The 18,656-nt window shown below is 39.1% G+C and overlaps 1 protein-coding gene across 1 annotated transcript; it reads right to left on the reverse strand.

Moving 5' to 3' along the window:
• Positions 1-26: 26 nt before the first annotated feature.
• LOC307157293 (ras-related protein Rab-19) lies at positions 27-15,467 on the reverse strand. The gene is made up of 3 exons (XM_079869177.1): positions 15,157-15,467; positions 4,643-4,826; positions 27-2,451 (listed from the first exon to the last, which is right to left on the reverse strand). The coding sequence occupies exons 1-3, from the start codon at positions 15,337-15,339 to the stop codon at positions 2,174-2,176; spliced, it is 645 nt and encodes a 214-aa protein (XP_079725303.1). The 5' UTR covers positions 15,340-15,467; the 3' UTR covers positions 27-2,173.
• Between the last annotated feature and the right edge of the window lie 3,189 nt (positions 15,468-18,656).

Genomic DNA, 18,656 nt, shown 5'->3' on the forward strand with positions numbered 1-18,656 from the left:
CGATGAACACCTTCATAAACACCACCTCAACTTCATCAAATCAAGATGAATATACACTCACCTAAAGGATTATTAGGAACACCTGTTCAATTTCTCATTAATGCAATTATCTAATCAACCAATCACATGGCAGTTGCTTCAATGCATTTAGGGGTGTGGTCCTGGTCAAGACAATCTCCTGAACTCCAAACTGAATGTCAGAATGGGAAAGAAAGGTGATTTAAGCAATTTTGAGCGTGGCATGGTTGTTGGTGCCAGACGGGACGGTCTGAGTATTTCACAATCTGCTCAGTTACTGGGATTTTCACGCACAACCATTTCTAGGGTTTACAAAGAATGGTGTGAAAAGGGAAAAACATCCAGTATGCGGCAGTCCTGTGGGCGAAAATGCCTTGTTGATGATAGTGGTCAGAGGAGAATGGGCCGACTGATTCAAGCTGATAGAAGAGCAACTTTGACTGAAATAACCACTCGTTACAACTAGGGATGGGCATGATTAATCGACGATCGATAATTGATCGTTAAGAATTTCGTCGATCACGTTTATTTGTTATCGATTAAACTAATGCAGGTTGCGTTGCGTAGTGTGAGTCTTGAAGCAATGGAATTCATTTTAGCGCGGAGCATTTTATGCTACCTGTGCATCCCGGCAACGTCAGTCCCCTCAGAGCGGGTGTTTTCGGCGGCTGGACTGGCTGTCACCAGGTTGCGGTCGCATCTGATCCCAGATCATGTCAACATGCTTATCTTTCTCAACAGAAATCAGTAGACTGGTGTAGAAGTTCTATGGGAACTTCATGCGTTTTCTCAGATCGGATAGCTATCTGATTTATCAAAACGATTCCATCACCTGGTCACATAAATGTGTTTTTGCAAAACGGATATAAATCCGATCTAGAATTCCCACGCTATATGCATATTTAAATTGTTGCACGTCACCGAAAGCAACTGATATGAGCTGCATTTTATTGATCATCAGCGAAAATTTCTAAATCAAAGACCGCAACAAGATATTGCGGCAACAGCCCTGGTAAGATCATTTCGGTTCTTTACTTTTAATGAAGATGATTGTGTGTTGATGAATGACTTTCACTTTGATTTGCGATAGTTTGCACGTTGGCTTGATGAATAGATGCTCAACTGTGGTGATGCGTGTTGAAGTAGCGTCGTCATATCTGGCTATAACATATAGCCTATAACACGCTCTCACACGTTTATTTCTTAGCATTTTTGGGATAAGTCAAATTTACATATGTGGTTTCAACAACCAGATGCATTTACACTTGTCCAGTTTCGTCTGGAATGCGTCTCAGACCTCCTCCTGAAGTGGTTTGAGCGATCGGATTTAAATCCGTCTCGAATGCGTTTCGGAGGGCATTTACATTTGGTCTTTTCACGATCGGATAGCTATCCGATCACAGAAAACGGATGAAGTGGCCATGGGTCTCTGTTTAAGAACGCCGGCTCGCAGCTGCAGGTTCCGCTGTTTTAGAGCACCGCAGGGCATATCTTCAAGTCTACCGAACGTCCAGTTTCACTGCCACAAGTTGATCATCTTGTAATAAAGATCTCATCGAGGACAAACAAACTGTATTTTTGTATTTTCATTGCATTTTTAATTCTCCCGACGATCGAATGCAAATTTAATCGAATGCCCATCCCTAGTTACAACCGAGGTATGCAGCAAAGCATTTGTGAAGCCACAACACGGGAGCTTCGTGCCCTGGATGTGCATCCCACAAATCTCCATCAACTGCAAGATGCTATCCTATCAATATGGGCCAACATTTCTAAAGAATGCTTTCAGCACCTTGTTGATTCAATGCCATGTAGAATTAAGGCAGTTCTGAAGGAGAAAGGGGGTCAAACACAGTATTAGTATGGTGTTCCTAATAATCCTTTAGGTGAGTGTAGATATTGGGTCTCGTTTTCTGAGAGTCTGTGCTTAAAACAAGAGCAGACGTCTGTCAGTGGGGTCAGAAAAATCTTCATTCACAAGAACAGCATAATTCAACATCAGAAAACAGTATATCCACCACAGCTGATGATGTGTAACATGCTCACAGGTGTCAGATTTGGCTCAATGTGCTCTTATAATGTGTGTGTGTGGGGAAATCACTGTAACAGAACACACAGATGAGCAGTTCAGAGGTCACGTTGTGTGTGTGTGTTATCAGCACGCGCAGGGCTTCTTCTCGTCGGCTGATGATGCTGAGGTCAGGCTGACGGTGTGTGAGTTGCTCCGCAGCATTACGGCGTGTGTGTGGTCGTCTGCGACGCTGGTGTCGTTCTGCATCAGCAGCCGGCGAGCCATCATGACGAAGGCCTCCTCCACGCTCCAGGCGTCTCTAGCCGACGTCTCCACCGCTGCTAGCAAGCCCTTCGCCTCCGCTAGCTTGCACGCCTCCTCGAACTGCACCTCGCGCTCCGCCTCCAGGTCTCGCTTGTTACCTGAGGAAACACACGTTTAGACCAAGCGGCTCTCTTATGAATCCAACACTGAAGTGACTTAACCTGCAGTTCATCCACTGGCCACTAGAGAGCGGCTGCAGAAGAGAGTCAATCCCATAGACCCCCATGTTAAAATGCCCAACTTTACAGCAGGAAGAGACATGTTTACAGCCTGGTGCAAGAAGTGGGTTTGGTCTATACAGCTAATTTAGCCCTTTACTCATCTGTTTAAATTATATTAAAGGTGCAGTGTGTAATATTTCTGATGATTTGTAGACAGAAATGCAATATCATAAACATAACCATGTTTTCAGTGGTGTATAAAGAGCTTACATAATGAACCGTTATGTTTTTATTAGCATTTCTATTGGCATATTATTTTTATTTATTGGCATTTCTATCTACACACACCGCGGGTTCCCTTACATCGACATGTTTCTACAGTGGCCCTGAACGGACAAACGCGTTTCGTCAAGTTCAGGTTTTTTTAGTGCAGAGAAGCGAGCTAAAGTCAGCGAATAAAACACTGAACAAGTAACAATAATTTTCACAATAACATATCGTTTTACTGAATAATTAATTAAACATAATTTATTTATCTTTGTAAAGAAACCTCTTTGCTTAACTGGCTACTCTCTGCTGTCTCAGACGACGACGACATCACTTCCTGTCGGCCACCGTAACTTCTGTTGGTTGCAGTTAGCAACATCACCACTAGATGCCGCTAAAATTTACACACTGCACCTTTAAGCCTTAAAGTTCTGCATAATTAAGGGCGTGGCCACTTGAGTGACAGGTGGATTGCTGCTGATGTCACTACTAGCCGTTTGTCTGCTGTCTGCTAGCATCACGTCACGTCACCTCAGCTAATCCGCCTCGCTGCACATTTTCGTTTATTCCGGGAGTGACGCGCTGCAAAGATGGCGACGCCACTTTGGGCTTCAAACGTTCAAAAAGCGAGTGAATTCAGACGCTGACGTTTACACTGTGCGTCGGAGAGCTGGAGCTGTCGCAGAAACTGCTTAGTCACAAGTACTGATAAAACTACTTTTATCTTACATGTTACTAACTTTATAAAATAATTAATAACAATCATAATGACTTTATTTTGTAATTATACATGCCTCCGTGCCAGCTTTGTAGGTTTATCATGCTTTACATAAAGAGTGGTAAACCATGCTAGGACATGGTAAATCACGGTAAACTATGGTAACTTGTTAAGAACATGCTAGCAACATGCTTATCGTGTTAGAATTTAGCTAAAAACCTGCTAGCAATGTAGGGGGTGGTGTTGTTGCACACGCAAGCACCATTTTCTTCAGGAAATGTACATTCCAGTCTTCTCCGGATTGGATTTTGGGAAATAGCGCTTCAGCAAGTGTACATCGAATGTACACTCGAATTCAGAGAGGATTGTGGGAATAAAGTAGTGAACGAATGTAGGGAATGATGTCGTTCACTCAGGATTCAGACACCACTACAAAATGGGCGGTACCCGATACAGTGCACTATATAGTGGATGGAGAGCGGTTTCAGACACAGCTTATGGTTTAAACGTGAGCTGTTCAGTGACTCGTTCAGTCGTACCGATGAGCGCGGTGAGCACGTTAGCGACTCCGTTCAGTAACTCAGTGTTCAGCGTGCGGAGGACTAGCATGTCGTACCGATGAGCACGTTAGTGGCCCCGTTCAGTGACTCAGCGTTCAGCGTGTGGAGGACTAGCCTGTTGTATCGATGAGTGCGGTGAGCACGTTAGCGGTCCCGTTCAGTAACTCAGTGTTCAGCACGTGGAACACTAGCGTGTCGTACCGATGAGCGCGTTGAGCACGCTAGTGGCCCCATTCAGTGACTCAGCGTTCAGCATGTGGAGGACTAGCGTGTCGTACCAATGAGCGCGGTGAGCACGTTAGCGGCCCCGTTCGGTAACTCAGTGTTCAGCGTGCGGAGGACTAGCGTTCAGTCGTACCGATGAGCGCGTTGAGCACGTTAGCGGCCCCGTTCGGTAACTCAGTGTTCAGCGTGCGGAGGACTAGCATTCAGTCGTACCATTGAGCGTATCATTGCATACTGAACACTAAACATGATATACTGAACGCTGTACATGACATACTGAACACTGCATACTGAACACTACATACTGAACCTGTTCAGTGACTCAGTGTTCAGAGTGCGGAGGACTAGCGTGTCGTACCGATGAGCGCGGTGAGCACGTTAGCGGCCCCAAACTGCTTTAGCTCGTGGATCCAGCGCGGCAGCGAATCGAAGGTGGCCCGGCGGCTGATGTCGTAGGCAATCATGGCCCCGTGTGCACTGCGGTAGTAGCTCTGCGTGATGGTGCGGAAGCGCTCCTGCCCCGCCGTGTCCCACACCTGCATCTGCACACACACACACACACACATACACACAGAGAGTCAGTACACGAGGGAAGTTCACTGATCACTGCTGCTCCTCTGACAGAGAGTCATAGAAACCAAACACACCTGCTCACCACTGTCTCTGTGGCCTAACTCACTGAGAGAACAACACTGGCTGACTGCATACTGAACACTAAACATGATATACTGAACACTAAACTTGACATACTGAACACTGCATACTGAACACTAAACATGATATACTGAACACTGCATACTGAACACTAAACTTGACATACTGAACATTAAACATGATATACTGAATTCTGCATACTGAACACTAAACATGATATACTGAACACAAAAAATGATATACTGAACACTAAATATGACATACTGAACACTGCATACTGAACACTAAACATAATATACTGAACACTGTACATGACATACTGAGCATTAAACAAACTGAACACTACATACTGAACACTAAACATGATATACTGAACACTGCATACTGAACACTAAACTTGACATACTGAACATTAAACATGATATACTGAATTCTGCATACTGAACACTAAACATGATATACTGAACACAAAAAATGATATACTGAACACTAAATATGACATACTGAACACTGCATACTGAACACTAAACATAATATACTGAACACTGTACATGACATACTGAGCATTAAACAAACTGAACACTACATACTGAACACTAAAATGATATACTGAACACTACTCATACTGAACACTGCATACTGAACACTAAACATGATATACTGAACACTGCATACTGAACACTAAACTTGACATACTGAACATTAAACATGATATACTGAATTCTGCATACTGAACACTAAACATGATATACTGAACACAAAAAATGATATACTGAACACTAAATATGACATACTGAACACTGCATACTGAACACTAAACATAATATACTGAACACTGTACATGACATACTGAGCATTAAACAAACTGAACACTACATACTGAACACTAAAATGATATACTGAACACTACTCATACTGAACACTGCATACTGAACACTAAACATCATATACTGAACACTGCATACTGAACACTGCATACTGAACATTAAACATGGCATACGTAACTCTACATACTGCCTACTGAACACTACATACTGCCTACTACACATACTGCAGTGTACACTATATACTGTTACAGAACACTGAACAATACATTCTGCCTCCTGAACATTGTATATGGCCCAATGCTGTAATGAACTACATTGCAGAACACTATACACTGCTTACTGAACACTATACTATGTATACTACCTACTGAACACTACATTATATTCTGTCTTCTTTTAATGTAAACTGAATATGGTACACCGTTGAACAGTGAACATGACATCTGCACAGTGTACTCTACATACTGCCTACATACTAGAGTGTACACTACAAATTGCATTATATACACATTCTGCCTAGTGCTCAGTTTATACTATCAAATACATTACAGCACTGTACACTACATTCGGCCTCCATTACAGCAATAAGCAGTATATAGTGTTCAGCAGGCAGTATGCAGTGTACACTGTGCAGTATTAAGTGTAGTGTTCAGTAGGCAGTGCACAGTGTTTTGTAATTTAGTTCATTACAGCAATAAGCAGTATACAGTGTTCAGAATTACATTACAAAACACTGCCTACTGGACCCTACACTACTGCACTACTTACTGTACACTGCCTTCTGAATACTCAATACTGCCTAATGAACCCTGCATTACCTCTACACAGTGTACACTACATACTGTCTACTATACATATTGTCTACATACTGCAGTGTACACTACAATATATTACATATCTTCTACACATACTGCCTGGTGCTCAGTGTACACTATAAACTGCATTACAGAACACTTAACTTCCTACTGTACATTTCATAGTGTCTGCTAAACACTGTACAATACAGGCTGCCAACTGAACAGTGTACATTCCATACTGGACAGTGTATACAACATACTGTAGTGCACACTGCATACTTATACTCCGAGTACACAGTGTTGCTTACTGAACAGTATACATACTGCAGTGTACACTACATACTTATGCTCATGTACACAGCATGTTGCTTACTGAACAGTATATATACTGTAGTGTACACTACATACTTATGCTCGTGTACACAGCACACACACTACATACTTATGCTCATGTACACAGCATGTTGCTTACTGAACAGTGTACATACTGCAGTGTACACTACATACTTATGCTCATGTACACAGCATGTTGCTTACTGAACAGTATACATACTGCAGTGTACACTACATACTTATGCTCATGTACACAGCATGTTGCTTACTGAACAGTATATATACTGTAGTGTACACTACATACTTATGCTCGTGTACACAGCACACACACTACATACTTATGCTCATGTACACAGCATGTTGCTTACTGAACAGTGTACATACTGCAGTGTACACTACATACTTATGCTCATGTACACAGCATGTTGCTTACTGAACAGTATACATACTGCAGTGTACACTACATACTTATGCTCATGTACACAGCATGTTGCTTACTGAACAGTATACATACTGCAGTGTACACTACATACTTATGCTCATGTACACAGCATGTTGCTTACTGAACAGTGTACATACTGCAGTGTACACTACATACTTATGCTCATGTACACAGCATGTTGCTTACTGAACAGTGTACATACTGCTACATACTTATGCTCATGTACACAGCATGTTGCTTACTGAACAGTGTACATACTGCTACATACTTATGCTCATGTACACAGCATGTTGCTTACTGAACAGTATATGCAACATGCGGTAATGAGTGTTGAGCATCACATGAGCGTCGAGACTGCGTCACTCTCTATTTGGAATTGGTGGAGTTTCAAGCTACTAAAATACAAAGACTATTAGAAAAATCAAGCTTGGATTTCTCTGAAAAATGTCACGTCAAAAAAAACTCGACGAGGACATGGAAGAGATTCGCAAATCACTTAACATGCTATCTGAGGATATGAGTGAAATTGCCAAACAGCAGGCCACGCTTCCCGAGCTGTTGGTCGAAGTTAAGCAATTAAAATCCTTGATGAAAGAAAAAGACCGGAAAATTGACCACCTTGAAAGAAGGATCGAAGGATGAACTCGAGCAAAATGCAAGAATGAATGATATTATTGTAAGTGGGTTGGATATTCGACATAGAAATTACTCGAGTGTTGCTGTGGGAAAAGAAGGTGAGGACACACCGATAGAAGAGCAACAATCACTGGAATCTCAAGTGATCCACTTCTTCAAAAGCAAAAATATTGACATACAGAGTAACAATATATCATTCTGCCACAGCCTTTCACGGCAAGATAAACAAACGAAACCAGCAATTATAATACGTTTCGTTGCTGCGAAACACAAGGCTGGTGTTTTGAGGCAAGGGAAAAAGTTAAAAGGAACCAATGTCTATGTTAATGAAAACTTAACAAAAAAGAATGCAGAAATCGCAAGAACGGCGAGGAATCTACGGAAACAACAGAAGATACAAGCGACATGGACAAGAAAGGGCAAAGTACTGATAAAGTTGAATGGATCACCTGAGGCAAAAGTTATTACGGTAAGGGATCTTCATGAACTTGAACGGTTTGAATCATGAAAACTGTAAGAAAACAGGATCAAAGCCTTCCATGGAGTAGGCCAGAACCTAGGCTACTTTGTGCCATTGGATTTTTTTTTTTGGTTTTGTCTTTTTCCTTTTTTGGTATTATACGCGTGTGCATTTTTCTGTTGGACTATGCCGCTGTTGTTAGATATACACTCACGGACCGTGAGGGAAGGGAATTTGAGTTTGTTTGGCCAGGTATCAATCGTAGATGGACAATTAGGCCTATTGAAGTGCTGCATGGATGTGGACTGAATTATAATGATGCCATGTAAAGAGTATGTGTTCCCATTTATGGACGACAGTGATCAGGATTTGGATGGGTGTGATGTAGAAAGTGACATGGTGTACGACGCAGAAGGGCCTAGATATGTGCCAACGGTTGTTACACAAGATCTGCATTCTGGATTAGGACATTATGGATTATGGGGCGATTTGGAAAACGAAGAAGGCCTATATGGAAGGGAATGTCAAATAGATCCAGAAAGTAATTTCTATAATAGGCCTACATCTTGTACTGATAACTGTGGAAACTTTACTGACCAACAATTTAATGACTTTGATTTTGATGGGGATGGGGTATTGTCTATTATTCATTTTAATAGTAGAAGCTTGAATAGGAACTTCCCCAGAATTGTAGATTATTTAAATCAGTTTAAGAGGAAGTTTAATGTTATTGCAGTATCTGAAACATGGTTACATGATGATAATGCAAATGATTTTGTTATGAAGGGATATGAGATGTTTGTAGTTAATAGGGCAAACAAGAAAGGTGGTGGGGTTGCCCTGTATGTTGATGTTTCTTTGAAATGTAACAAGGTGTTAACCATGTCAAAAGAATGTGATGGCCTCTTTGAAATAGTTACTGTAGAGATAGAAATGAAAAGAAGTCAAAATATAATTATTAGCTGTGCTTATAGAGCCCCTGGAGCATGCATAGACATCACAAAAGATCACTTAATTCATATGTTTGACAGGATAGTAGGGCGGAAGAAAGTGTTTTTGTGTGGGGATTTCAATGTTGATCTCTTAAATCCACAAGGGCACAAGGGAACTAGTGAATTTATTTATGTCATGCATAGCCTGGGTTTAATTCCAACCATCACCAAGCCAAGCAGGGTCACAGCTTATAGCGCGACTCTGATTGATAACATATATTCGAATATTATGGATACAGCTGTTTCAGGAGGGTTACTTATTGAAGATATAAGTGATCATTTACCTATATTTGCCATTTATCATTGTAACCATAAATTAAAAACACCTGAGCCGACAACAGAGATTAGAAAACGGAGGATGAGAACTCCAGGAACGGTGGAAGCCTTTAAGGCAGATTTATTAAAACAAAATTGGAAGAATGTCTATGTAAATGGTGTACAGGAAGCTTACAGTTCATTCTTAGCTACATTTAGTCAATTGTATGACAAGAACTGTCCTATGATGATATATAAAGGACAAAAATAAGCAGCAAAAACTTTGGATGACTAAAGGACTATTAAATGCATGTAAAAAGAAGAATACTCTGTATAGAGAATTTATAAAACACAGAACAGAGAATGCTGAATTGAAGTATAAGGTTTATAAAAATAAATTAACAAAAATACTTAGAACAAGTAAGGAGGCATACTATAGTAGCAGATTAGAGAAAAACAGAGACAATATGAGAGGCACATGGAAAGTTATATATAGCTTGTTGGAAAATAAAAATCCGGAATTCGAATATCCTAAATATATTATGAAAAATAATATGTTGGTTGACAAAAAAGAAAACATTGCTAAAGAGTTTAATGATTTCTTTGTGAATGTGTGGCCCAACCTAGCTAAGGATATTGTTGAACCCCAAGATGAAGAGGGGGTAGAAGAATTAATTAAAAATAATCTATATACAATGTTTTTAAGGGAGGTTGACAAATGTGAAGTAAGAGAAACGGTGAGAAATTGCAAAAATAAAAGATCAGTTGATGTCCATGGTATAGATATGGCTTTATTGAAAGAGACTATTGAATGTGTGATTAAGCCATTGACATATATTTGCAATGCATTCTTCAAAGCGGGAATATTTCCAGATCAAATGAAAATAGCCAAGGTGTTACCTTTATTCAAAGCGGGAGACAAAGGAACTCTCGAACTACAGGCCGGTATCGATTCTCCCACAATTTTCCAAGATTTTGGAAAAATTATTTGTTAAGAGGCTGGATAGTTTCATTGGTAAATATAATATTCTAACTGAGAATCAGTATGGGTTTAGAATTAATCAGTCAACTGGATTGGCACTAATGAAGCTAGTAGAAGAAATTACATTAGCTATAGATAAAAAGGAAATTTGTCTTGGGATTTTTATCGATTTAAAAAAGGCCTTCAAAACGATCGACCATGAAATCCTTTTGAAAAAATTAAGTAAATATGGGATTAGAGGAATTGGACATTCCTGGATTAAGTCATATCTAAATAATAGAAGTCAGTTTGTTTCATTTGATGGAATGGACTCAGATTCCTTAAAAATACTTTGTGGGGTGCCCCAAGGCTCTGTATTAGGATCTAAATTATTTATTTTATATTTGAATGATTTGTGTAAAGCGTCCAAATCGCTTAAAAGTATTCTTTTTGCTGATGACACAAGTTTCTTCCAGTCAGGCAAAGAGTTGCAGGACATAGTGAAGGTTGTAGAGAGAGAAATGGTAACGGTTAAAAAGTGGTTTGACACAAATAAATTATCGTTAAATATGAGTAAAACTAAGTTTATGATTTGGGGAAATTGCAAGGTACAGGAGATAAAAGTAAGAATTGGGCAAGGGGAAATAGAGAGAGTAGAGGAAACTAAATTTTTGGGTGTTATACTTGATTGTAAATTGGGATGGAAGAGGCATGTTAATTTTGTTAAGATGAAAATATCTAAATCAATAGCAATACTAAATAAAATTAAGGGTTGAATAAACAGGCATTATACTTGTTATACTCCTCATTAATTTTGCCATATATCACCTACTGTTTAGAGATATGGGGAAATACTTACAAGACTTATACCCACTCAATTTTTCTTTTACAGAAAAGGGCTATAAGGATCATCACATATTCTAAATACAGAGATCACACCAATGATTTATTTCTTAAACTAAAAACATTTAAGTTTTATGATTTGGTAGAATATAAAATTGCACAGATTATGTTTAAAGTTTATAATAATTTGCTGCCAATTAAAATCTTAGATATGTTTGAAAAAAGGGATTGCAAATACAGATTAAAAGGAAGAGGTATATTTAAAAAAAAAAAGAAAGTTAGAACTAATATTAGATGTATGACCATCTCCATAAAGGGGGTGAATGTATGGAACAATTTAGATGATGAATTGAAATTGTGTCAAAACATTAGTATGTTTGTATGTTAAGTGAGAAGGTTAGGCGCTATAAGCTGTCAGCTTCAGCCTGAACCTTTTTTTCTTTCTTTTTTGGTTAATTATTATACATGTTATGTTACATGTTACATGAAATTGTTTGTGTGTTCTTGTAATATGGTTTGTATAGCCAGAGAGAAAAAACAAAACAAAACAATAAAATAAATAAATAAATAACAGTATATATACTGTAGTGTACACTACATACTTATGCTCATGTACACAGAATGTTGCTTACTGAACAATGTACATACTGCAGTGTACACTACATACTTATGCTCATGTACACAGCATGTTGCTTACTGAACAGTATACATACTGCTACATACTTATGCTCATGTACACAGCATGTTGCTTACTGAACAGTATACATACTGTAGTGTACACTACATACTTATGCTCATGTACACAGCATGTTGCTTACTGAACAGTATACATACTGCAGTGTACACTACATACTTATGCTCCGAGTACACAGTATGTTGCTTATTGAACAGTATACATACTGCTACATACTTATGCTCATGTACACAGCATGTTGCTTACTGAACAGTATACATACTGCTACATACTTATGCTCATGTACACAGCATGTTGCTTACTGAACAGTATACATACTGTAGTGTACACTACATACTTATGCTCATGTACACAGCATGTTGCTTACTGAACAGTATACATACTGCAGTGTACACTACATACTTATGCTCCGAGTACACAGTATGTTGCTTACTGAACAGTGTACATACTGCTACATACTTATGCTCATGTACACAGCATGTTGCTTACTGAACAGTATACATACTGCAGTGTACACTACATACTTATACTCCGAGTACACAGTATGTTGCTTACTGAACAGTATACATACTGCTACATACTTATGCTCATGTACACAGCATGTTGCTTACTGAACAGTATACATACTGCAGTGTACACTACATACTTATGCTCCGAGTACACAGTATGTTGCTTATTGAACAGTATACATACTGCAGTGTACACTACATACTTATGCTCATGTACACAGTATGTTGCTTATTGAACAGTATACATACTGTAGTGTACACTACATACTTATGCTCATGTACACAGCATGTTGCTTACTGAACAGTGTACATACTGTAGTGTACACTACATACTTATGCTCCGAGTACACAGTATGTTGCTTATTGAACAGTATACATACTGCAGTGTACACTACATACTTATGCTCCGAGTACACAGTATGTTGCTTATTGAACAGTATACATACTGCAGTGTACACTACATACTTATGCTCATGTACACAGCATGTTGCTTATTGAACAGTATACATACTGCAGTGTACACTACATACTTATGCTCCGAGTACACAGTATGTTGCTTATTGAACAGTATACATACTGCAGTGTACACTACATACTTATGCTCCGAGTACACAGTATGTTGCTTATTGAACAGTATACATACTGCAGTGTACACTACATACTTATGCTCATGTACACAGTATGTTGCTTACTGAACAGTGTACATACTGCAGTGTACACTACATACTTATGCTCCGAGTACACAGCATGTTGCTTACTGAACAGTATACATACTGTAGTGTACACTACATACTTATGCTCATGTACACAGCATGTTGCTTACTGAACAGTGTACATACTGCAGTGTACACTACATACTTATGCTCCGAGTACACAGCATGTTGCTTACTGAACAGTATACATACTGCAGTGTACACTACATACTTATGCTCCGAGTACACAGTATGTTGCTTATTGAACAGTATACATACTGCAGTGTACACTACATACTTATGCTCCGAGTACACAGTATGTTGCTTATTGAACAGTATACATACTGCAGTGTACACTACATACTTATGCTCATGTACACAGCATGTTGCTTACTGAACAGTGTACATACTGCAGTGTACACTACATACTTATGCTCCGAGTACACAGCATGTTGCTTACTGAACAGTGTACATACTGCAGTGTACACTACATACTTATGCTCCGAGTACACAGCATGTTGCTTACTGAACAGTATACATACTGCAGTGTACACTACATACTTATGCTCATGTACACAGCATGTTGCTTACTGAACAGTGTACATACTGCAGTGTACACTACATACTTATGCTCCGAGTACACAGCATGTTGCTTACTGAACAGTATACATACTGCAGTGTACACTACATACTTATGCTCATGTACACAGCATGTTGCTTACTGAACAGTGTACATACTGCAGTGTACACTACATACTTATGCTCATGTACACAGTATGTTGCTTATTGAACAGTATACATACTGCAGTGTACACTACATACTTATGCTCATGTACACAGTATGTTGCTTATTGAACAGTATACATACTGCAGTGTACACTACATACTTATGCTCCGAGTACACAGCATGTTGCTTACTGAACAGTATACATACTGCAGTGTACACTACATACTTATGCTCCGAGTACACAGCATGTTGCTTACTGAACAGTATACATACTGCAGTGTACACTACATACTTATGCTCATGTACACAGCATGTTGCTTACTGAACAGTATACATACTGCAGTGTACACTACATACTTATGCTCCGAGTACACAGCATGCAATACACACTCCATACATAAGTGAAACATTTTTCCCCAATAAACATTTCAAATTGTCATCACACATTTATATACGTATATTCATTTTATTTCCCTGTTAATCTTTGCTCTCACATTTGTCTTTATTCGGTTTCACTTTATTTTGATGGTCCCTTTAACACATTCTGTTGACTATAAGTAATGTTGCACCTGCATGTCTACTAACTCTCATTAGAGTATTAGTAGAGTATTAGTAGACTGGTAGGGTTAGGGTTAGAATGTCTGTCGGAGGACCATCACAATAAAGAGTTAGCAGATATTAGTTAGCAGTCCACTAATACTCTAATAAGAGTTAGTTGTCATGTAGTCGCAAAGTTACTTATGGTCAACAGAATTTTCAAAAGGCACCATCAAAATAAAGTGTTACCCTTTATACTTCTTCTGTAGATTCACACATCAATATAAGAGACAAACACAAAGCCTAGCATGTTTGCGTATGCTGCAGGAAGCAGCCGTGTGTGTTTCTTCCTGTAGTGCGACACTAACACACTGAGAGGATAAACTGGTTCTGCTGGCTGAACTGGTTCAGTGTAAGAGCCACACGTGCAGCAGCTGAGTCACACTGACCTGCGTATACACACACTCAATCTGACTAACATCACGAACATGGGGCTGTGGTGTGACCCCTGACCTTCACTCTGCGGCCCTCGATGCTGAGCGTGCGCACGGTGAAGTCCACGCCGATGGTGTTCTGCTGGCGCTCGCAGAACTGGCTCGTCTTGAAGCTCTGCACCAGGCAGGTCTTGCCCACGTTTGAGTCCCCGATGAGGATGATCTTGAAGAGGAAGTCGAAGGAGTCGTCCTGAGGATCCATGGGTCAGGTTCCCATAGCTCTCACACATATACACACACACACACACACAGAGAGAGAGAGAGGTCTGCCGTCAGTCTCACTGCGCTCCAGCTCTCACCTTCCTTCTCAACCCGGTTCAACAGGTGCGACTGCCACCTGCTCAGGTGCATTCTGGGTAATGTAGTGCAGCAGACTGGGTAATGTAGTGCCTGAACTGAACAGCCACTGCGCATGTTTTACTGTGTTCACATGAATATCCTGCACAGCCATTGCAACTAATGTTTTGTTTTCAACAAATAGTTCAGAAAATGTTCATCATTAACCTCCAACTAAACATTATAAGATTTATGCATCATGTTATAAATGATGAAAGGAACCTTTTTTTGATTTAACTGAGTTTAAAAAGACTGTGGCCATTTACTGTATAAATACTGTATTTATGTTCATAATGTTAAAAAAATAAGCATGGATTGGGTTATAAAACATTGAAGATGTTTGTGTACATTATTTTGCAATTTGATACAATGTTTGTATCTTGAATATCTTCTATGAACCTTGAGTGTGTGTAATAATATTATTTATATATATATATATATATATAATGTATATCTTAATATAGGCCTATTATATAAACATCAACCACTTGCCCAAGTCTGAATAAAACAGGGTGCAGAACAGTAAAAACGGGGAAATTATAAGCTTTAATTTTTATCACTGGAAGTCTTGATTTTAATTAATTTAACATTGTTATCAGGCTAAAGTGATTATAATTAAAATCAGTTCCTTTTAAAGTCTCTGTCACTCAAATATAATATAAGTCAGTATTTGTGAAAGGCTGATTTACAGTAGAGAGAAACGGTGGAAATCGTTAATCGCCTGTGTTGAGGTCTGGTACAAATATGACATACCTTACAAAAGTACATGGGTTTATTCATTTTAAAGTTTTCGACTTTATAACACGCAATTGGGAAATAAAGTCAGAATTGCGAGATATAAACTCGAAATAGTGAGGTTAAAAAAGTCACAATTATCTTTTAAAATGTTTTTTATTCTGTGGTGGAAACGAGCTTCCATTCATAACTACACAGCAGTGTCTACAGTCTGCAGGATTGCAGGAATAACCTGCTCTCAGGCTTCAGCCCCGGCCCACACTACCGGAGGAACCTCTTCATCGCTCCTACAGAACTACTGGTGGAAGTTCCCGGATGTTGGCGTGTTCGCATCGCAGGAACGAGGAACAATATGAAGGTATTTTTGGTGCAAATCAACTGTGGTGTAGTCTACGTGATACGCAGGTATACGCCGTATACCCACTAGAAAAGGCCAAGGATTTCCGTATAGCCACTTAAAAAATCGTGAGGATGCGTAACAACTTCGTTTTGTGTCAGAACTTTCAGTTTCATTCATAAATTCACCCCGTCTGTGTTTGTGAAGCTACACCGAATCGCGGAATCCAGTCACAAATGGAGCTTGCTAAGCTCGAACGTCACTGAATTTGGCTATTTTTGAATAAATAAATCAAAATTAGGGCTGTACAATGAATCAAATCTCGATATGGACTAGTGTCTTTGAATATTAAAGTTAAAAGAGACTGCAATTGTTCTACGCGTCTCTGGGAATGAGCGCTCAATGTGTGCTCCACTACACACACACACACACACACTGAAGCACGCGTGATCATGCTCGTGGTGTTTTCAGCGTTTCACTGTATTGAGACATGATGTAGGCTACTACACGTGCACTTTCATCGCAGAGCTGCTATGAGAGTCACTTCACGAGAATTTCACCATTTCATTTGATAAAACTATCGTCATTCATTCGTTTCATATACATAGAAACTGTAATGTCTTTACGACAACCTGTCAAAATAAAAGTTCGGTAGAAGAAATTATAACAGAAATATATTACTATTGCACAGTAGAGTATACTTCAAGTAGGCCTAATAATAATAATAATAATAATAATAGTTTATTAAAACACACAGAAACTCAAATGTCTACAACCCACCAAAATAAAAGTTCGGTCTAACTCAAAGAAATTAGAAAGAAATTGCACAATAAAATGCATTTTATAATAATAATAATAATACAAATAATAATAATAAAATCTATTAAAACGTTATTTTAAGGGAATATCACACAAGTTGTCATACATTTTAATTTAAAGAGTAAACTTGCCAAAACAATAACACCATTTTTTTTTTTTTTTTTTTTTAAACACAATTTCTACAAGTAAATTTGTATTTGTGCCTATGTTTCATTTCCTTTTTTTTTTTTTTTTTTTTGGAAAATTGTCAGCTGATAAAACCTGTGCTTCAGGGTATATTACAGTATACTCACTACAAAAAACTAGACTACACCACTGGCTGTGACAGTGAAATCTGTAGTTGTGGAGAATAGCCACACATGTGTATCAGTGAATGTGAAGTCACAGAGAGAAATGTTTTAAGAGTTGCAAACTTGTAGACTTGTTCTTCTCTTCCACAAACACAACACAACAGTTACACCTTCTCTAATTCCTCATTGCAGGCGGACAAATCCTATTCTACAAATCACTAATTAAAGGGGTCATGACATGAGAAACCAAATTTGCCTTGATCTTTTGGTATATAAGAGGTCTTTGTACCATTAAAACGTCCTGCAAGTTTCATAGCTTAAGACGTCCTCGCCATTATAAACGAATCATTTATTTAATCAAGCTCTAAATACAGCTCGTTCTGGATCCATGGTATGAAGTGACGTCACGGTACGAAGTGACGTACCAGTCGTTTGCATATGACCGCCTCCAGCGTAGACAACTACGCTTCAAGCGCAAGACAACTACGCCTCATTTCATCATCGCATCTGTCACGCGCTTCACATGTGTTCAGTCGACTGCAGCGAGTGGGACTGTTTACAAGAAGATTGTGATGTCACGCAGATGTGCTGTTCCTGGCTGTGGACAAACAACATGTTTGAATAATATACGCTGCTGAAAGATCCAGACGTCAGGGGAAGATGGATGCCGTTTATTTTTTGCGGACGTCCCAGTCACGGCAGTGTTAATTTAAGTGTGTGTTCTCCACATTTCAAGGATGAGTGACAGTTGAGAACAATCGCAGTTTGATGCTGGCTTTGGCAGAAAACGTTTGTATAAGATAAGGCCGTGTGGACTATTCTGGGCTACACAACGACGACGCAAACTGTAAGTAATGTAGGCTATTTAAAACTTAAAACTTTTTTAAAACGTTAATTGCAGTTTAATTCATTATGAATAATCACCGTGTTTTTACTTATAGCCTACTTATTGTTTTCATGACCGTCATGTTCATGCCCCGTAGGCTATTAAAAGATGTAGGC

This window comes from Squalius cephalus (genome assembly GCF_949319135.1).
Source record: "Squalius cephalus genome assembly, chromosome: 4".
NCBI classification, from domain to species: Eukaryota; Metazoa; Chordata; class Actinopteri; order Cypriniformes; family Leuciscidae; genus Squalius; species Squalius cephalus.

Excerpts from the sequence above, each read along its gene's own strand:
- LOC307157293 (XM_079869177.1), bottom strand. The coding sequence starts at position 15,339 with ATGGATCCTCAGGACGACTCCTTCGACTTCCTCTTCAAGATCATCCTC. Across the intron at positions 4,827-15,156 it reads TCGAGGGCCGCAGAGTGAAG|ATGCAGGTGTGGGACACGGC; the intron begins GTCAGGGGTCAC and ends GTGTGTGTGCAG. Across the intron at positions 2,452-4,642 it reads CGTGCTCACCGCGCTCATCG|GTAACAAGCGAGACCTGGAG; the intron begins GTACGACACGCT and ends GTGTTTCCTCAG.